The sequence below is a fragment of the Macrobrachium rosenbergii genome, chromosome 24 (assembly GCF_040412425.1).
Source record: "Macrobrachium rosenbergii isolate ZJJX-2024 chromosome 24, ASM4041242v1, whole genome shotgun sequence".
NCBI lineage: Eukaryota > Metazoa > Arthropoda > Malacostraca > Decapoda > Palaemonidae > Macrobrachium > Macrobrachium rosenbergii.
The window spans coordinates 30,833,284-30,855,325 of NC_089764.1; the positions used below are offsets into that span (position 1 = coordinate 30,833,284).

A 22,042-nucleotide genomic window follows, 5' to 3' on the forward strand; every position below is an offset into this window, starting at 1 on the left:
AATGGTAAATTGGATCCGAGTCTTCCGAGATATGTGTATTAATGACTGGAAAGTATTGGGATATCCTTTGAAATGTGAGTTGGAAAATTTAAAAAAGAAATTGTTTCTAAAACTAGACTGGATAGCCTATCACATTTCTGTAAAGGTGGATGAACTGGAAGATGAGATAGGTAAAATAGAAGAGGAATTCACTGCAGAGGCATCAAATTCTTTGTATGCTCTCAAGAAGGGAAACGTATGTGCTAGGTATGTGCTAAGAGGAAGCAGCTTGTTTAATCTGCAGATGAGAAGAGTTTTAAAGAAACGGAAAAGAAAGACTTGGTGTAAGCTTTAGGAGAATAATATTAAAGTTGCTGACAGTACCTTTGTAATATTAAAGTTGCTGACAGCACCTTTATAAAGAAGAAAATAAGTATGAATTTTGAAACAGGTAGAGAGTAATGCGTGCATGAATGGTAATGCTGACAATGTAACTTCAAAAATGTGAAGACGCTTTAGCCCTGAGTTATGATGTGTAATGTATCGACTGCAGGGTCAAAGGAAGACCCCTCAAGAATGTCGAGAATATTGAGAACAAGATTTCAAGTATTTTGATAAACCACTTTCGGAAATGATAGGCATTACTACTGAAATTTGATCCGGTTATGAGTAACCTAATTCATGAGCATAATGGTAAGATAAAGCTAGGATGGGGGGGGGCCATATGACGTAAGAGATGGTTATAGTTGGGCCCTGGTATTCGCGAGGGATGCTTACCACACACCCCCGTGAATAGCTAAAACCTGCAAATACTTGTAACCCCTCTTAAAACACTTATAACTGCCTATTTTGATAGCTCAGACACCCAAAAACCCCCTCTAAAAATGCTTATACCCGAGTCTTTTAACAGTTTTATCACGGAAAGTGCATTTTAGTCATGAAAATACAGTAATAGTTGAATATTTCTCTATGAAAAATACTGCGAATAGGTGAATTTTCCGCGAATAATAAGTTCCACAGAAAAATCCAAGAACAGGTGAAGCCGAGAATCTGGAACCACAAATAGGCGGGGTCCACTGTAATGTCACCATCCACTTTTACTGTCAAAGGAATGGTCACATCGAACAGAAATGGTTAGCTAAAGAGAGAAAGGATGGTCCATGCTGCACAAATGTGCAACAAATCATAGAACAAGGGACAGTACTAAAGAAGGCATAGATTACATGAGATTTCATAACGGACACGAATCATGCTGTGCATGAGAAATGAACTGAGAGGATTAGAACTAGAATTGACCATGAATATTGAAATTGAGTAGTTGTAAATAAAATAAGATTTTATATATATAAATCGATGGAAAGGAACAGATGAAATTAAATGAAGGCTGGACCGAATGTCTATGAAGGCTGGACCGAATGTCTGAGTCTCAAGTGTCTGAGGTATTTATAAATAAGGTGTTCAGTTCCACTAAAGTTTTTGGGATGATGCAACACCAACCAAAGCATGAATATTAGCGAAGCTCACAGAATAAACTAACTTGAATTGCCTTTTAGGTGGAGTGGGCCAGAGAATCAAAAACATAACCAGCAGCTCTGAGCAGACTTTGATTTTCCTTTGATGTACGAAATATTCAGGCTGTGTTCAACTAACTAAAGATTCATCTCAGATTATTCCCACGCATATGAAGAAGTAACATTTCTACAGATCTTGCAGAGAACTTCTCAGTTTGAGAGGTCTTTTATTCCTCACACCGTTGGACTGTGGGACAGTCTCCCTCGGAACGTCGTGCAATTAGAACTTATAAGTTCAAGGGAAGATTCAATGCATTACTACCCTTATATTATTCTTGCATTTTAATACATCTTCATCTGTTTATTATTCTATTTTTTCTTTTGCAATAAACTTTTAACTTCTCTTACTTCTTTCTAATGAACACCGTATTCTTTGAAAGCTTGAATTTCAACTCGCCTCTTTAACCACGGCCAGGTGGTGGCCTGTCCTATATCGTTGCCAGAAGCACGATCATGGCCGACTTTAACCTTAAATAAAATAAAAACTACTGAGGCTAGAGGGCTGCAATTTGGTACGTCTGATGATTGGAGGGTGGATGATCAACATACCAATTTGCAGACCTCTAGCCTCAGTTGTTTGTAAGATCTGAGAGGACAGAAAAAGTCAATTGCTTTGGGGATATTTTTTATGAATAACTGAGGTAAGCTGAGTAATTCAGTGAGTTAGTTACTAATGAAGAATGACGAAATAAGATTAATTTAAATGTCAATAAAACTACTTTTTAAATTCATGCGCGACTCGGGGGAATCCTTTGACATAGGTCCATATGGTGAAACAAAATCTAATCTAGCTTGGATTTATGATCTAAATTTAGCATTCCAAACTTTTGGTCATATTGATGTGAAAATATTAATGAATAAAATACTGCTTTAATATGCTTTGCTGTTCCTTAAAAGCAAGGCGAAAAATACTGCTGTAATTTGCTTTGCTGTTCCTTAACAGCAAAAAAAATACAGCTGTAATTTGCGGAGAAAAATACTGCTGCTGTAGTTTGCTTTGCTGTTCCTTAAAAAAATGCTGCTGTAATTTGCTTTGCTGTTCCTTAAAAGCACGGAGAAAAATACTGATGTAATTTGCTTTGCTGTTCCTTAACAGCACGGCGAAAAGTACTGCTGTAATTTGCTTTGCTGTTCCTTAAAAGCACGGCGAAAAGTACTGCTGTAATTTGCTTTGCTGTTCCTTAAAAGCACGACGAAAAAACACTGCTTTAATTTGCTTTGCTGTTCCTTAAAAAAATGGATAAAAATAATGTTGTAATTTGCTTTCCTGTTCCTTAAAAGCACAGCGAAAAATACTGCTTTAATTTGCTTTGCTGTTCCTTAAAAGCATGACGAAAAATGCTGCTGTAATTTGCTTTGCTGTTCCTTTAAAAGCACGGCGAAAAATACTGCTTTAATTTGCTTTGCTGTTCCTTAAAAGCACGGCAAAAAATGCTGCTGTAATTTGCTTTGCTGTTCCTTAAAAGCACCAATTATTATTTCTCCCTGAAATGTTTCATTAAATAGTCTCATGAGTTTTGACAGAGGTATTGCAAGCACAGCCATATTTACGATTTAGAGTCTACATCAAGATGAGCCACGTGGAAATGAGGACGGGGGGTCACTGCCCCCTGGGCCTACTTTTCAAACAGGGGTCATCAACCGTTTCCATTTATTACTCACTAAGCTGTGTTGCAATTCAGGGCTTTACCCTCGCAGACCAGACCCTGAATGTAGATTGGATATAAGCTGAGACTTTGCTGTAAAGCTTATTAATACTGCATCATAATCGTATTCTCTCTCTCTACTTACGCACATTTACTTCAGTCAAATGCAAACAACGGTTAAATTAACCTTAGGTCTATCTCATGGCACAGATTCTAGTCTTGCATATTTATTTTATAACAAATGTACTATCATTTGTAGGTCCACAGTTCTAATGGAGTGAGGTTGGTCATGTTACTCCTTTCGAACAAATGTCAGGTTTCGTCCTCTTAAAAAAAAAAAGAGAAAAAAAAAAGACAAGAATTTACGTCTATGTTGTCTGGTCCTGTCAAGCTTTCCATTTTTAGGCTTAAGTTACGCGACATTAAAAAAAGTTATTAAAGATACCTACATTATTAATAATGAAAAAATACCACTCTCTTTGACAGTAAAATGTCTATTATGCCTATAACAAACAAGGAAATGTAATGGCTACAACACTACCTTATAAGATGCAAGTACTAGACTGACAGCTCTGAGCACCTGCACAGGCAAAGCCTCATTTTCTAATCATAGATCATAATGTTAAAAAAAAAAGTCATCTTTCCGAGTTAGTTTCTTTGATTCAACGTTTTCTACTACAAGTGAGAATGTTGAAAGTATTCTATTTCCTGTAAGCAATGAAGACGCCCCATCTTGCGATTGTAGCAACATTACAGAAATAAATAGTCGAGGTGAGTCACACTTCAGAGGACTTGGCTTCCGTCTCAGCCGCCCTTATGGGCAAGAAGCATGCAGTATTTGGCATGAGGAACTCGTAATATTTCACGAGGCTTCAAGCTCCTTTCTTTATTTACCCTGTCAGGTGCACCGAGTTCCTCCTCCCACTCCCCCTTCCCCCCTCTTCTTCTTCTTCTTCTTCTCTCACCGGAAGTGCGCTCGACTGAAAAACAATTGTAACTGTTTCAGAGCATGAAACGCTATTTCAAACTCCAGGGAAAATAAACGACTGTCAGTAAAGATTTGATCGAGATTCTTGAACTCGTCTGTCTGATTTACTGCCGGCGAATTTTGGCAATGGGCCCCCGTGGTTAAGGGTGGCACACTTATTGGAGGGTTTGGTTGGGTGGTCGAGTGGGAGAGACGACAGCGAAGGGAAATTACCTGAATGTATCAGACTTGCGTCGATCGAGAAATGAACGTTAACAGTCCGATGTGAAATTCGTATACAGGCCGTAATCGAAAAGCTCTGTCCATTAAACATCACGTTATCTTAACCGAAAGTGCTTATAAAAGTGTCACATTCTATATCAAAACAACCGCTATGGCGTGGAATCTATACAGTGGTGACGGTTGGATTATTTTGTTAGCCAAGTCGACTTTATAAACAAAGGTGAGTATTGCCATTTCTCCCAGTATTTTAACTTGATAAAACAATCATCTCAGATTCATTAAACGTGCTTTGTGATGTCACTTCATGATCTAATATCTTAGTAGATTGGAATCAAACCTGTTTACACTCGTCACTTCAATCGAAGAGGAAGGCAAACTTGGCTTCGTTACAAGTCCTTAAAGGGAAATAGACCGTCGTTTCCTAATACAGTTATGGTTCCTGAATCTCAACAAGCAAACGATTGAATTTCAAAGAAGACAAATGTTTTGTTATCTTTACTTCTTGACTTACGAGACATTTCATAAGATATTTCATAAGGCACCAGCGCAATCCGAACTTTGATGCCATATTAGAAAAGAAAAGAAACTTTCTAAAAATAACTAGAGGTCTGCGATGATTTGAGCGTTCTTAACGCATATTAACTATTGTGACTGGATGATAAATTTTACCGGATGAATGATACAAAGAAGAATTAGTTTTGTCTCTTATGGCAGGATTTATACTAAATCTTAAGGCCTTTAAAGTAAGAATTGCTTTTATAAACTGTTGTACCCGAGACGAAAATTTAGAGGAGACGAGTTAACTGATTTTGGTAGGCCACCTTAATCTGCTGTCATTTTCACGACATCGTGTGCTTGTACTGAAACTCTCTCTCTCTCTCTCTCTCTCTCTCTCTCTCTCTCTCTCTCTCTCTCTCTCTCTCTCTCTCTCTCTCTCTTTTCCTGATAATGTCATCCAAAATTCCTTAGCAATTTTGGCTTAAGGTATCGCTAGCCTGTGCGTGGAGTAGAGTAACTACTAAGCAATGCATAAATCTTGGTAGTTACATTTAGTAATAGACGCCTCATGGTACCCAAATTTATGTTCTTATATTCGGTATGAAACTTGTCAAACTGGTTTGAAAAAAAAACAAAAACACATACACAGTACCTATTTAGGAAGTAGCCAGATCCCAGAGTGGACAGTTTCCTTAGTGCTAGGCCTATACATTTGAAGAAGAGCAATATGACAAACCGTGACAGCCAAAGTTGTGGGCCTCCCAGTCCTTTTCGGAAAACTCCCGAATTCTTAATAACGTCTGATAATTGGGAGACTAACTCCCATATATGTATCAGAATCATCCGGTCCCAGAAGTCGGACTAAGCTCTGCAAGAGTAGATCCTACAGTTTGATGTAGGACTCTTTGTTGGGCTGATTTTCCATATCCATTTTCAAAACAGATGAATCGGAGGTTTCTGAACTGAATTATCTACATTTTAGCTTTGCTGTAAAGTCATTATATCCCATTCATGTTAAAAAGCTAGGCTCATAGCTTTACTGGCTTGAATCTCGAGACCTCGTTGTTGGCGCTAGACTAAGTGTGGGACAAACTTCTTATCAGTGCCTTCACTTTTATCCACGTGTTCCTCGATTTGTATCTTTTCAATCTAATCCTTTTTTGTTTCCGCTGCTGTTGTTGTTTCATGCGAAATATCTGCTGTTTTCCATATTTCAAAAAGGGTCCATCAAAATTCATTTCTCTTGGTCTACATCAGTGACTTTCTAGTAACGGTTCTGCATGTCTGTTTATAGTTCAGACCACTATGACTTTTGTTTCCCACACCGGGCCAATTAGTCCAAATTTCATTCATTCATTCGAAGTGACCATGTAATCGATGTGACTACTGTTCTGGGATGCTTATTTATTGTTTCATTGCCTCTCTTTTTCGTCCCAGGTGTCTTACGTTGGTCTTATCAACAATTATCTGATTTTTCTTTGTATTTATATTCTTATGTTTTAATCCCCTTTACGGCACGAGTCAACAAAATGGAACCAAAGACTGTAGTATTAGTAATGGTTCTCGTGATCATAGTACAGAACTGAACTGAACTGGATATAGAATTTAAGCCAAAGGTCATGCACTGGGACCTATGAGGTCATTCGGCGCTGAAAAGAAAATTGACAGTGAAAGGTCTGAAAGGTGTCATTGGAGGAAAACCTCAAAGCAGTTGCACTATGAATCAACTGTTAGGAAAGGGTGGAGAGTAAGATGGAAGAAAGAAAGAATATGAAAGGAACGGGGGTTGCAGTAAAAGCGGAACGCTGCAAAGAACCTTAAGGCTGGCACCAAGTCAAACTCAATGCTTTCCAGAAAATTCAGAATCTGTTGGAATTGATGAAAATTCTTGATCTTGACTGACGTAAAATTTGTCATTTGAAGGCTTTTCTTAAACTTTTTTGCAATCCGTATGCCCTTTGAGACTTGCAAATCTCAGATAATTCTTAAAAAACAACTTTAGAAGTTATTTCGCCATCAGCAACTAACCTAACAACTGCAATGTAAAAGTCTGCAGATTTTATTGACTAACATATATATACACAAGTTAGATTAAGTACGCTTTGAATGAAAGAATCAACATGGACTAAGCAGAATTGTTTTTGAGTGTAATCATTTCTAAACAAGGACACCAAAAACTCTTACCAGACAGCATTTTCAGTTTTCTTTAAAAAAACTATTGTAGCCTGTCCGTCCACGTTTTTCTGTCTTAGATCTTAATTAAATTGGTTGTTGATCATCCACCCTCCAATCATTAGACACATAATCAGCCCTCTAGCCTCGGTAACGATATTAGGTTATAATCATGCTTCACTATAGGATAGGGACATGGTTAAAAGTTTCATGGGCAGCGGCTCATACAGCATTAAACCGAGACCACCGAAAGATAGAACTATTTTCGGTGACCTCAATTAAACGCTGCGCAGAAAACTCGATTGCATTTTTTACTTTTCTGAAAGTTTTACTTAATGTAAGTAATGTTTGTAAGTGTATTGTGACAATAAGGAAATATCTGACGCGAAAGACAGCTGTTCTTAGCTACCGCAAATTAAATTGAAAACAATGAGTCTAAATACTGATTCAGTCACGATTCCTTTCCAGATTAAAATGTGGGGTTCCTCCAGAAAGGTGACAGTGACTGAAACATCGTACCATTCCTCGACGAAATTCGAGAAGATCAGCTCACAGAATCAGAATCAGAGTCCCAAGGTAAGAACCTTGGATAACTTAAAGTGTTCCTGTAGCTATAGCTTATTGCCATTCATACAGGCAAAATATTAATTTATTGCTTGGTAGATTTTATTTCAACAAGAGAGCCACTTTTTTTTTTTTTTGCAGTTGCGACTGCAAATAGGCAACAGTTTTCCGCATCTTGGCTTGATTCGAAGTTCTGATTGATTGTTGCCACTGTCTGATGATCACTGCAGTGGACTGTTAAAGTCAGCTTTCTTTTATTTTTCCGCCAAAACAGAAGAAGATGACTGACACGGAGGAAGCAGCACTGAAGGAAAAGAAATCCGAGAACTGCCGGAGGCGAAGCTCGCACGAAAGAGACGATAAAAACGCCGCCGGTGAGAGCAATCTCAGGAGAGCCGTGCAGGAAAAACTTGAGAAGGAAAAGTTCAGAGAGAACTGCATCTCGAGCGAGGCCATCGCTCTGCCCTGGGTACCGGCGGAATCTAAGATACCGAGAGAAGAGCCCAGAAAATGCCCAGTGAGTGATGAGTCCAACAAAAAGGTTGTAGTTGAGCTTAAGTGGCTTGACAGTGAGGGTAATGCCAGCAGGAATGGTTCGGTGGAGCCACAGGCGTGTGCCATTAAGGCCTCTCTCACTCTCGCCGAGGTGGATAAGGTCAGTGAGTTTATAACTCATCTGAAGATGGATAAGGCTACTCATGCAGAACATTCAGCAGACACTGACAGTCTGGGTAACCGGACACTTCAAGGAAAGTCCTTAGGTAATTTGCAGAACGAATTATCATCTCACAATCCTGATCATTATGACAGTGTCCCTACTTTCACGAGAACAAGATCCAATAACAATATGGATGTAATTGACGACGCACATTCATCCCTAGGACTAACAAACGAAATAAAAACTGGTTCAACAAGATGTGCCACACCAATGCAAGACAATGTCCAGTCCAGTTCAGCTGATCTGTTAGGAGGTAAGACACTGGGTACATATTCAGCAAAGAGATCAACCAAAGAAAATGGTTATGCATTTGAGGACACGAAGCCTGTAAGTAGGGTGTCAACAAGATCTGCAACACCGTTTGATACCACATCAAGGAGTTTCATGCCTGTTAATATTCCCCGTGAGTCTAGTCTTCCCCCAACTAAAACAACAGGAAGAATGTTGAACAGCCACAATCTTTCAGATCCACTAACAGACAACTACAGAAGATATCCCAGCACTGCTTCACACCCCAGCGATGTTCACACAAGCCCAATAGTGACTTATGATGACATCGAGTTAGACCATATGGTACAATCGGCACTTGCATTAGCTAGAGCCAGGAGGGGGCTGTCACTTCAGAGAATACTGGATGATTCTGCCGATGTTCCACTGAGGAGGCCTATGAGTAGATTTCGAGATTCAGTGTCGATGTCAAGAACTGATGATTCAGACAGTTACTTGTCGAGATATCCAAATTACAGAAGATATCAGAGAACTTCCTGCGAACCATTTGATTTCACATCCAACGTGTCATCAGTGAAGGAAGACAATCCACTATCATTTGTTCCAGAGAATGGCTCATTAACAAGACCGTCGACGAGGGCAACATCCATGCCTGCTGTGTCACGCAACAGGCGAGATGTTAGGACCCTGGACAGAGACGTAGTTTCTGATTTCAGCCCGTCCTTAAATGCCAACAGTGGCAAAGACACAGAGTCCCCAGAAGATTCATCTTTTGACAGGAGTCAAATGATCAGAGGGAGCTCTCCCTCTCTCAAGAAACCTTTGACTTTGCCAGAGATAACAGAAGAACAAGATAAAGTTCCGAGCATTGTAGAAGAAATGGACCTTCTTACAACATACCATGGAGCAGGTGTCTTCTGCTCGTCACTCACTGATGACGTCCCAGAAGTTACAGTCCAAAGAAAAGATCCGAGGAGAGGCAGGTCTATATCTGTAATGAGGAGATTGCTCTCTGATGGGGAGGGTCAGTACAGTAGAGAGGCTACACCTATGTCTAGTCTCAGGAAGCAGTTCAAGGTTTGGTTGGAATGGAAGTGTTGTTGTTGGCGTGCCTTTTCATTTTTCTTTTTTTCTTTTTTTTTTTTTGTACAGCTCCTCTTAAGTTGCACCTTTATTTTTGAAATACACTGTACACAGCAGCTGCAAGCTTCCTCTAACAGCTAAATGAAGCCACTGATTACAAAAATCTTTTCGTTGGCTGGTTTATGTTTGTAAGTCCTTGAACAGCTTCATCAAAATCTCACACTTTTATTTTAAAGCACATTACTATAACAGCGTTACAGTTTCGATAATCTTTTAAATATTATTTGTAAAGTACCTCACCTGCAAAGCTTCTATTGAAAAAGAAATGACCCAATGATAACATCATTAAAAAAATAACTGAGCAGAAATGATCACACAAAAGCAACTCTCCAAGAGATCGCATGCAATAACTCTAAGCCATTTGGCTACGCGATGCCAACTAAGAACTGATGCCAAACATTGCAGGAAAAGATGAGAGCTGCAGGTCTGCACGAAGCTGTACTGCTGGGGGATCTTAGAACGATGGAATCTATCTTAAACGAGACAGATACCGATGTGAACGTGGCCGACGGAATGGACAGAACAGCTCTTCACTTGGCTGCCGACAGAGGCCATAAGGACATCGTCGTGATGCTCATTGAAAAAGGCGAGTTGCCGCGAAACTTTCAATAAATGTAATATAAGATTTAAGAGGCTGTCATTATATGTCAAATGTAATGAGATAAAGGTAAGAAACTATAAGAAATTTTCAAGTTGGCTGATGATAACGAAGCACTTACAAGCATATACAGGGAGGACCTGGTACCATAAACCTCACGCGGAACAATTTTCCCTTATGTAAAAGAAAACGGACAGAGATACCAACCTTGACGAATATGAACCTTTCGCAGGGTGTAAAGTCAACTCACCTGACGTGGAAGGACGGACGCCATTGCACTTCGCAGTTGAAAGTGGAGATCTGGACGTTGTTTTGGCTCTCCTAACGGCGGGAGCTGAAGTTGATGTTGTGGAGAAGAGACGTGGGAGAACGCCCATACACCTGGCCATTGTTGGCAATAATCTTGACATTCTGAAGGTAGTAGTTACTGGTTTTGCGTTTATTTTTTGCTTGGGGATAACCACGGGAGTTCTGCCCACTGAAGCGACGTCATATTGGACGAAATTCATAATCGAATATGTTTCTACATTCATGGGGATCTGAGTCGTGCAGCCTTCTGTGAAGGAACGTCAAAATATCAGCCATCGAGCAAATGAATGATCTTTCTTTTGCTGCGCTTCTTAATGTAGTGTCATTTCGTATTTCTAAAGAGTTATTTTGATATACTTTTATATTTTACAGGTACTGTTACAGCCGCTCGTGGACGATCCACAGTTGGGAGAAAAGGTGTTAAAATTAACCGAAAAGGCGAGTTAATTCCAAGCTTCTTGTTAAGTTCAAACTTTTACCTGATATGGCTTTCAAAATACAAACTATTTTAAGTTCATTCAAATAACGATCTATTTCAGTTTAAATTGCCATAATGATTTTTCTGCTTTTCTCTCTATAAATAAATTAGCAAGCCTATTTGCAAGATTCTCTTAAGTTCCACTTTTTTAGAAGATTTTTTCTTTTCTTTTAAACCTTCACTGACAGACTGCTTTTTCACTGTCTCTCTCTCTCTCTCTCTCTCTCTCTCTCTCTCTCTCTCTCTCTCTCTCTCTCTCTCTGCTTTACTAGATCTCAGTCAAAGACAAAACCATATAGAGTACTGTTATACTGTTATTCAAGTTAGATGAAATTTAAAACTATGGTAAATAAAGATGTATTCTTACCAGGACGGGAGAACTCTTCTACACATGGCGGCTCATCACGGCCTCCTGGAGGCGACCTACATGCTGATCAGCGCAGGCGCAGAGGTCAACGTCAAAGATGTGTCCGGGAACACGCCCATGCATGCAGTTATCCTCACTAGGCTGCGTAGAAAAGTATGTACGGCTGTTACCCATAATCTGATTTTCAATTTATTTTATTTGTTTATTTACTCATGTATTTATTTATTTATTTATTTTTTTGGCTGACGGTAAAAATCAGCAGCTGATATCATCAAAGTTAACCGTGACTGGCTGGTCATACTAAACGTACTCACCATAGATTACAATGATATCAGCTGTGGATACTTCCCGTCAGCTCAAAAAATATAATATATATATATATATATATATATATATATATATATATATATATATATATATATATATATATATATATATATTCCTCGTTCTTGTATGTTTGTGCTATTGGCAGTTGTTTCACCACTGATCTATTGTTATTAAGATTTTATTTCTTACTGTTTAATACTTTATTATATGATATATATGTATCTATATCTATAATAAAAATATTAAACACTAAAAAAACACAATCTTAATAACAACAGATCTGAGGAGAAACAACTGACAATCACAAAAACCTACAAGGAACAATGAAGAAGACAATATTTTGTACAATCCCCGATTTTACTTTCTTACCCCACCAGGAAAAAATCTGCTCGAAAGTGCTGGAGGTCCTCCTGGAATCTGGCGGAGACGCAGAAGGCGGAATCGAAGGAGAGAACGCCGGCGAAGCTGGGACTCTCCTTCACGCAGCCGCATTCGCAGGATGTCTGGACTGCGTCAGGGTCCTTCTCAAGCGTTCTGCCAAATTAGAAACGAAGGTAGGATGAAATGAATTGACTGAATAGAGAATTTAGGCCGAAGGCCACATTTGACAGTGTAAGGTTTGAAAGGCGTAACAGGAGGAAAACCTCAAATCAGTTGCAATATGAATCAATTTTCAGGAGAGGGTTGAGGGAAGTAAGATGGAAGGAAGAGAATATGGAAGGAGGTACAATAAAAGAAACGAAAGGGCGTGACGCAAAAACACTTAATTCGGGAGAAAGTGATTCGTGCTAATTTCTGAATCAATAGCCATTGAGAAACGAAGATAGCAAGTTTTTATAATAAAACATTTATCTTTTTAGAAGATTTAGCTTCACACTACATCTCAGAGAGCTATTAAATATATACATTAGGAATCAATATACATATGTAGATATGTATCATTATACATATACTGTATAACATATATGTATATTATATATATATATATATATATATACATTTTGAATCAACAGCCACTGAAAAATGAAGATAGTACATTTTTAAAATGAATATTATTTTGTTAGAATGATTAAGCTTCAAACTACATCTCAGAGAGTCATTAAAATTATACATTAGGAGCAAAGAAATGACTACAATTGCAAGTCAGGTCATCAAAGAGGCTATTGACCTCGTAAAAAATTTCCAGTTCTTTTTAACAGAGCAGTTTTATCATTTCTAAAGACTGTCTCGGCGCTTCATGGTCAGAACAGCTGGGTATAAAAAAAACCTTACGGAATCCAGTGACAGAACACTGATTTAACTAAACAAAAAATACACAGACACAAATCTACAGAAATATGAAATCAAAGCAAACTCTTCTTCTCCAGAATTTCTACGGCAAAACGCCCTTGCAAATCGCCATTGAAGAAAACCACGTAGACATCGTGGCGTTCCTCGTAGACAACAACGCCTGCGTGGAAACCACTGATTCAAGGGGTCAGAGGCCCCTCCATTACGCCATCATGTCGGATTCCCCTCGGTTGGTCGAGGAGATCCTTCGCTCTGGGGCGGACAGGAACGCCAGGGATAAGGATGGAAACACCTACTTCCAGTACGCTGTGATCAAGAGGCGGTATCAGGCCCTGGACGCTCTGGTCAAGTAAGTCCAGAAAAGAGACTGTACAGAATTTTCAGAATTCAGAATCACTTCCATATCTATCAGACAACTTTGTGTTGCGCTCTGTTGTTCCAAGCTTGGTGATCAAGAGGCGGTATCAGGCCCTGGACGCTCTGGTCAAGAAAGTCCAGAAAAGAGACTGTATAGTATTTTCAGAATTCAGAATCACTTCCATATCTATCTGACAACTTTGTATTGCGCTCTGTTGTTCCAAGCTTGGAGAATGCCTTCAGAGTTTGACTGAACTGAATTGAATATACAATTTAGGCCAAAGGTCAGGCACTGAGATCAATATGGTCATTCAGTGCTGAAACGGAAATTGACAGTGAAAGGTTTGAAAGGTGTAGCAGGAGGAAAACCTCAAAGCAGTTGCACTATGAATCAATTGTTAGGAGAGGGTTGAGGAAAAAAAGATGGAAGAAAGAATACGAAAGGAGGTACAGTCAAAGGAACGAAAGAGGTTGCAGCTAGGTGCCGAAGGCACGCTGGAAAGAACCTTAAGCAATGCCTACAGTGCCCCTAAGGAGATGCACCGACGGGACTAACCCCCTACGGGATTCACAATTTGATTGACGTCTTGCAACATTTTTTTCAGAATTTGATTGAAGTCTTGCAACATTTTTTTCAGAATTTGATTGACGTCAAGCAAAAAAAATTTTAAGGAGTATTTTTTACCTCCAACAGGGAGAAAGTGGTAGACGCTGGCGAGGATCAACAGGCAATTCATTACTGCGCCTCGGCTGGGGATCAAGCTGGAATTGATGTTCTTCAGAACAATGGTCAGTCATGTTTGATGCTTGACTTGTTTTTTTTTTCTTTTTTTGAAGTCTCTGTATTGACAATTTACTACTCTGTCTGTCAAGAAATAATTTATGCACACGGATACGTACACACATACAAACCCACATGCAGATACACACACACACACACACACACACACACACACATATATATATATATATTATATAATATATATATATATATATATATATATATATATATATATATATTTATAAATTATATATAATATATATCCAAAATGTTGAAAGTCAATGCTATATTTCGGAAGCCAAACTGTCTCTCTCTTCAGGCAAATAATGAATGAGAAAGAGTTATAGAAAAGCAATATTTACACCAGAAGGCGTCTTAATGGGCTCCTTATATTTGATGGAAATCTGTTTTAACAGAAAATATTTCAGTCATATATGTATGTGTAAATATATATATGTATATATATATATAATATATATATACATACATTTAATTTATATTACATATAAAATTTTGTATACGTGTGTATGTGCGTATGTAGGCTTACAGAATCATTTTAAAGCATAATCATTCACATTCCTTGAGGATTAAGTGAAAAAAATAAGTTATAAATAAAAAAATCGAAGGTTCTTTGAAACTGGGGAAATAAACATCAAATATTTGATTCTGTATCACAACAAATGTCAAATGAAAAACGCGATTTTTTTTAAAAGCTGTCTATCATTTACTGTCACTGTAGTTATTCCAGTTACGATCGTAATTTTAACTGTTAAAAAAGGAATTCTTTACAATGCTCGCGAAAGATGATCTAAATCAGTGGTTCTTAACTTTTCTCATCCTATGACTCCCCAAGACTCTTCAGGATATTACCGAAACCCCTTTAATAAATTTCGAAAAGGTGAACCCTGTGAAAAGGTAAGATAAAACATAAATTATATTCTCCCGAACCCTTTGTGACCCCTTGAGAAACCCAAAAAGAACCCCCAGGGGGTTACGACCCAAGGTTAAGAACCGCTGAATTCTAAATTACATTTGGAAACTGAAAAGAATGATTTATCATGACCAAACAGAAATCACTTTATCTTTTCCTTCCATGTGCTTGGAAATCAACAACTCCAGCCTTCAACATCAACGCCACCGACACGAAGGGACGAACCGCTCTGCATCTGGCGATCAGCAGCGGTCACGAGAGTCTGGTCCTGTACCTCCTGGCGAACGGCGCCAGCGCCAGACGAGCCGACGACAACGGCGCCACTCCCCTGCACTACGCCGTCAGATGGGGAGGGTCGGATGCCCTTCTCAGACGCCTCCTGAAGCAGCAGGGTAATGTGAACGAGGTCGACAGGCTTGGCAGGACGCCTCTCCATTACGCGGCGAGTGAGTTTCTTCCATAGTTCGGTACATGTTTTCATGTGATCACAGAATTTGAGACGGTTTCTCCTTCAGTTTCATACAATTCCATGTGATTGAAGGATTTAAGATGTAGATGAGCAGGAGGATTAGTATGGGAAGCTGAGATACTATACTGTTTGCCTGGTATATGTGAACCAGTAAAAGTTGAAAGGGTACACCGTCAGCATCTTCAAGTAATTTTGCAGTATTTGGGAGGCAGCTTCTGCGAGGTCTGTAGATCTTGAAAGAATCCTGAACTAGGACGATGGTAAATAGGGGTGCGTGAGAGGGATTATCTTGTGAGTGGTTTCATTCCTAGGTGATTGCTATGTCGGAGCAATGAACTTTCAAGTCTACAGCGTTCTCTCTCTCTCTCTCTCTCTCTCTCTCTCTCTCTCTACCACAGCTCACTACAGTCGACTAAAAAAAGATATTACAAAGATTTTATAAAACGCATGCATTCATCCCATCTCGTCCGGTTCGTGAATCGAACATGGGGCCCTCACTTTGCGAGCAGTGCATACTTTCTGTTTTACCAAGAGGCCAGAGAGAGAGAGAGAGAGAGAGAGAGAGAGAGAGAGAGAGAGAGAGAGAGAGAGAGAGAGGGACAACCCAGCCGAGGAACAGGAAAATCAGGAATGGATGACATAAAAAATACGCGATGATTATTTTAAACCGTAATTCAGGACACGTATGAGCATAAGCCATCATGTGTACGGCTTCCCTACAGATCCAATTGCGTTTGATTTTACAGACAGACGAACTTCGCATCGACATTTGTCTGGCTTTTGAACATAACATTAAATGCAACGTGGTAAGCCAATGGCACAGTTATTTATGCATTCAGAACGAAGTACTGGTTTGGCCTGTATTTGTTCGTATTTCGTTGGCGGCCAGGTAATGGTGACTAAATTCATATCTAATCCTCCATTAAGGTTTGATTAGTTTTTTATATTAGTTTTTTTCACAAGAACGTAAATAAGATTATGTTAAAAAATCTCCACATTAGGCGAGGAATGGAATGGAATACAGTTTAGGCCAAAGGCCAAGCACTGGGACCTATGAGGTCATTCAGCGCTGAAACGAAAATTGGAAGCAAAAGAGGTTTGAAAGGTGTAACAGGAGGAAAACCTCGCTGTTGCACAATGAAGTACTTGTTGGATAGCAAGATGGAAGATAGATAATATGAATGGAGGTACAGTAAAAGGAATGAAAGGGATGCTGCTAGGGACCGGAGGGACGCTGCAAAGCACATTTAGTAATGCCTACAGTGCACCCTGTGAGGTGCACTGACGGCACTAACCCCTCCCCCCCTCTCTACATTAGGCGAGGTATATCCTTAAAATCATTTATAAAAGATCGATCACCATTCTTCAAATTACTGTTTCAGCATTACAACAAAATATGTGCATAATTGCATTATTAAAATGTCCATTTACCTCTTATTCTGATTCAAATAATTTTTGTCAATTCCGGTTTTAGCTACACACATACATGGCAAAAACGAGGCCATAAAACTTAAAATCAACGTCTCATTCAGGCAATAAATGAGAAATGACAGATACCATTATTGAATGTACAGCAATATTCTCCACCCACGTATCTTTCAGATCTGTCACAACTCTCTAAAATAACCGTTCAATGGGCACAGGATGACATTCTCTTCAGATGGCAATTCTCTACTTTTATCTTGATCATTTTGTTAATTTACTTGATAAATCTTTTTCTTGTATACATTTTCCTTTCGGCATAACTTTTTTCCCCAAACGCTCAAATATATCCCTATTATCATTATATATTCTATAAATTATATATATATATATATATATATATATATATATATATATATATATCAGTTGCCTCTATTTCGTCAATATTATAATCAATTGCAAGAATCTGCCAGTCATCAAAAATAGAAATACTTCATCCACCCCAATCTCCAATTTAACAAAATCCATACCAGTCATCAAAGAAAAAACAGTATTTTCATAACCATCCACCCCAATCTCCAATCTAACAAAACCAGTATTACTACAACCATCACCCAACCACCCTTTCTCCGATTTCCAGGCAAGAGCTCGATCATGTCAGACATGTACATCCTGATCAACAACGGCGCCCAGATCAACGTCAGGGACGCCAGGGGCCTCACGCCCCTCCACTTGGCAGCTCGCCTGGGGAACGAGTCCCTAGTGAGGATCCTTCTCGACAACGACGCTCGCCACGACATCCCCGACTGCGACCAGTTCCTGCCCGTCGACCACGCCAAGGAAAACGGCCACAAGTGCATCATCAAGAGGCTGGAGGCTTACCACATCAAGAAGGAGCGGGACAAGGAGGCGCGCCTCAAGTTCTACGTTGCCAAGAAGGCGGAGGATCCGGAGGTGGTGGAGGTGGTGGAGGCGAAGGAGACGAAGGAGGTCAAGGAGATGATAAAGGGGGAGGTGGCAATGGTGGTGGTGGGAGAAGACGAGGCTTGAACGAGTCTGCCTTTAACTCGAGTTTTTCATTATTTTTTTAATTTTCTGTAAAAGATAACTATTGTGCCGGCTTTGTCTGTCCGCCCTCAGATCTTGAAAACTACTGAGGTTAGAGGGCTGCAAATGGATATGTTGACCATCCACCCTCCAGTCATCAAACATATCAAATTGCACCCCTCTAGCCTCAGTAGTTTTTACTTTATTTAAGGCTAAAGTTAGCCATAATCGTGCTTCTGGCAACGATAGAGGATAGGCCACCACAGGGGCGTGGTTAAAGTTTCATGGGCCACGGCTCTATACCGAGACCACCGTTTTTCGTAAAAACGCTAAAGCTGGTAATTATGGGAATCTTTTTTTTTTTCTAGCGTTAAGAAAACAGAAATGTGAAAACTTAACGAATATATGCTGCCTGTAATGACGAGTCAATCTAACTGCTTCACTTTTTCTCGTTCTAATGTAGTTTTTTTGACATTCTTCTATAACTGCACTGTGTCCGTTGCATGAAAGATTTGTTCAGGTAAGCCTTGACGTCAAATCTTTTACTTAAACGCAAGAGTCCTGCTTAAGGTTGAAGAATCTGTGATAATTTTGACTGAATCAGTTCAGTGTTTTTTTAGCATACTGAATCTTATGTTTTTACTAAGAGTCGATTCAACTAACTCTTATGCAACATATCCTGGGAATCCACTTGCAAAAAAGCTCAGTTTGACGAGCTAGTAATTTTGTTATGGGTTCCTAGTGATTTTTTTAAATGTGATTCCAAAATCGAAGTGAATTGCACGACCAATTACCATTCATCTCCTGTCCTTTCAAAACTAGAAATTAGGTGGGTTCCACTAGCCCTCTGGTTTAGACGTTTGTTTGAATTTAAATTCTATTTTACTTTTTATCTTTCTGTAAAAGGAAACTATTGTGCCGGCTTTGTCTGTCCGTCCGCACTTTTTCTGTCCGCCCTCAGATATTAAAAACTACTGAAGCTAGAGGGCTGCAAATTGTTATGTTGATCATCCACCCTCCAAACATCAAACATACCAAATTGCAGCCCTTTAGCCTCTGTAGTTTTTATTTTATTTAAGGTTAAAGTTAGCCATAACCGTGCATATATGACAGGCCACCACCGGGCCGTGGTTAAAGATTCATGGGCCGCGGCTCATACAGCATTATACCGAGACCACCAAAGGATAGATCTATTTTCGGTGGCCTTGGTTAGATGCTGTAGCGGTTGTGCAGAAAAATTGATTGCGCCGAAGAAACTTTAGCGGATTTTTTACTTGTTTATTATTATGTCATGTACTGTGGATGGCGTAAATTCATAAGATAAGCTGTAAAATGTAAGTTCGCTTTTGGCAGTGTAACACCAACAAACAAGTAAAAAATGCACTGAAGTTTCTTCGGCGCAACTGAGTTTTCTGTACAGCGTATAGTCAAGGCCACCGAAAATAGCTCTATCTTTCGGTGGTCTCGGTATAATGCTGTATGAGCCACAGCCCATGAAACTTTAACCTCGGCGGCTGGTGGTGACCTGTCCTATGCTGTTGCCAAACGCACGATTACGGCTAACTTTAACTCTAAATAAAATAAAAATTACTGGGGCTAGAGGGCTGCAATTTGGTATGCTTGATAATTGGAGGGTGGCTGATCAACATACCAATTTGCAGCCCTCTAGCCTCAGTAGTCTTTAAGATCTGACGGAAGACAGAAAAAAAGAGCTTACAGAGAGACAAAGCCGGCACAATAGTTTTCTTTTACAGAGAACTAAAAATATAGAACAGTGACGCAGCTTGAGTTCTACTTCTTGTTTCAAATGGTAAATAACTTGTGTTCGGTGGACTAAAGATCATTAGGCTGAGGTAATTAGTTCTTACAATGAAGCTACTTGAAGGTATTTATAACAGTGAAGTGTATTTTACAATAATCGACCAGTGATTTTAATAAAATTGCTTGAAAACGCCTGCCTTTGTTTTTGACACCTTTAAATATAGGATCCTGAAAACCTTCATCAAAAATGCTGTGAAAAATCCAGGAAGCAAAACTTGTTGGTAATTGGCAAACACCAATTTATCATAACATGAAAACTGCCATAGATGAACATAACCACATAAAAGTATGTGCAAGATAACATATCTATAATAAATTCGAGGTCATACATAAGCTCCGGCATTTTCCCCAGATGTAACCAAGTACCGAGACCTTTCCCTGAAAAAAGCAGGACGCCATATCTTAAAAACTAACCACTAGAATTTTCTTGAAAATAATCTCATTATGTTTCCCACACCCAAATTACTCCAAAGCTAAGCCACCTTAACCCAACCTAACCTAACCTAAACTAGGGGCATGGCAATAAAAAACGGAGGTTGGCGCAATACTAGCATACATCTCAGGAATATGCCTCAGAGTTTCTGAGAAGCCAAATGACAAACTGGCCAAGATAATGAGGCTCAATAATTTCATCATCCTACAAATAAAATAGGTTTTTTACGCAGGCTTGTTGAAGAATAACACCAATCATTCTTGTTCGTCCTCTAGATAAAAAAAAAAAAGGGCACTTCAGTGCAGAAACAGCACTTCCTTGCCGTTCTTGGTCAAGCCATGAGAAATTCCAGGCAAAAAAAGGAAAAAAAAGTGGCATGGGTTCAATTTTGAACTAGTTATGAAATAACATGGATAAAAATCGCATATATATATAAATGTATATATATATATATATACACACACACACACACACACACACACACACACACACACATATATATATATATATATATATATATATATATATATATATATATATATATGAAAAACTATCTCCAGTGTCAGAGACTATAACTGATTTCATATCATTCAAAATTTCTGTATGTGGACGGTTGCAGATAATGTGTAACTCAGAAACCAGTTCAAGTACAGGTGAATAATCGTGTATTTCAACACCAACGGCGATTTTAAAGACAGATTAAGAGGTTAACAGGTTAAAGCGCCATTACCGTCCAGGAAGACTGTGTAGGAAACAACCGCTAGGGAATTACAAAACTGGAATGTATCCCTTAAGACATCCTGGGATCCCTCGTCCTTCGTCACGCAGGGCAGAGGTCAGTTGGGGACCTGGGCATGTGCCCCCCTCCCATGAAAAGTAACGCAAGGTACTTGAACAATTATACCTATTCTTTAAGAAGATATTTACTAAGTAGCCTATATATACACAATACATATATATGTCTATCTATATATATATATATATATATATATATATATATATATATATATATATATATATATATATATATATATATATATATATCTCATATATATATTATATATATATATATATATATATATATATATATATATATATATATATATTATATATAAACACTAAATCCACGTCATTTAGTTATACATATATATGTATGCATATTATGAAAATTGGTGGGGGCCTCTCCATGAAATTTTTCTGGATCCGCTAGTGGATCAGGACTACCACCACGTGGCACGGATCAGGATCACGTCAGCAGATGGAGGAAGAAGTGGAAACCACCAATTACAACTTGGAAGGCTTGCATTCGTATATAGAAGTACTCGAGGTTTCACCGCCATATTGGTATTCACAAATCCACTCGAACTGGAGAGAGACGACTTAATTCAATTTGTGCACATGAAGACTACAGAGGCTTAGGGTTGGGGGAGGGGTGGAGTGGTAAGGGCCGTGATGTTGGGGGGAAGGGACTACGACCCAATTCACCTTTAAAATAAACCTCAGCATTGGCATTTCACTCCATTGTGGGGCTTCGACCATGATTGTCTCGCACGACTAGGAACAAAGAGAGATGTCAATTTATGGTTTCGTTTTCAATGCCATCTATGAAGCAACTCAATCATTAAAAGCACCGGGTAGTTTTGGAGACCTTTAAGATGTCTTGGAGAAAACTCAAAACCAGTT

At 39.0% G+C, this 22,042-nt stretch overlaps 1 protein-coding gene and 1 long non-coding RNA gene across 2 annotated transcripts in view; one reads left to right on the top strand and one right to left on the bottom strand.

The window, feature by feature from the left end:
- LOC136851976 (uncharacterized) overlaps positions 1 to 22,042 on the bottom strand; it is a 45,816-nt gene that overhangs the window by 4,528 nt on the left and 19,246 nt on the right. The window contains exons 3-5 of the long non-coding RNA XR_010857021.1: positions 12,178 to 12,342; positions 11,482 to 11,622; positions 10,578 to 10,883 (exon numbers count right to left, since the gene is read on the bottom strand). This is a non-coding gene — a long non-coding RNA (uncharacterized lncRNA). The remainder of the gene's footprint in view (positions 1 to 10,577; positions 10,884 to 11,481; positions 11,623 to 12,177; positions 12,343 to 22,042) is intronic.
- On the top strand, positions 3,991 to 18,423 carry LOC136851969 (uncharacterized). The gene is made up of 12 exons (XM_067126353.1): positions 3,991 to 4,626; positions 7,545 to 7,652; positions 7,915 to 9,663; positions 10,135 to 10,315; positions 10,560 to 10,744; positions 11,009 to 11,074; positions 11,485 to 11,634; positions 12,186 to 12,362; positions 13,176 to 13,447; positions 14,150 to 14,244; positions 15,356 to 15,613; positions 17,699 to 18,423. Exons 2-12 carry the CDS (start codon positions 7,551 to 7,553, stop codon positions 18,106 to 18,108), a joined length of 3,645 nt encoding a protein of 1,214 aa, XP_066982454.1. The 5' UTR covers positions 3,991 to 4,626; positions 7,545 to 7,550; the 3' UTR covers positions 18,109 to 18,423.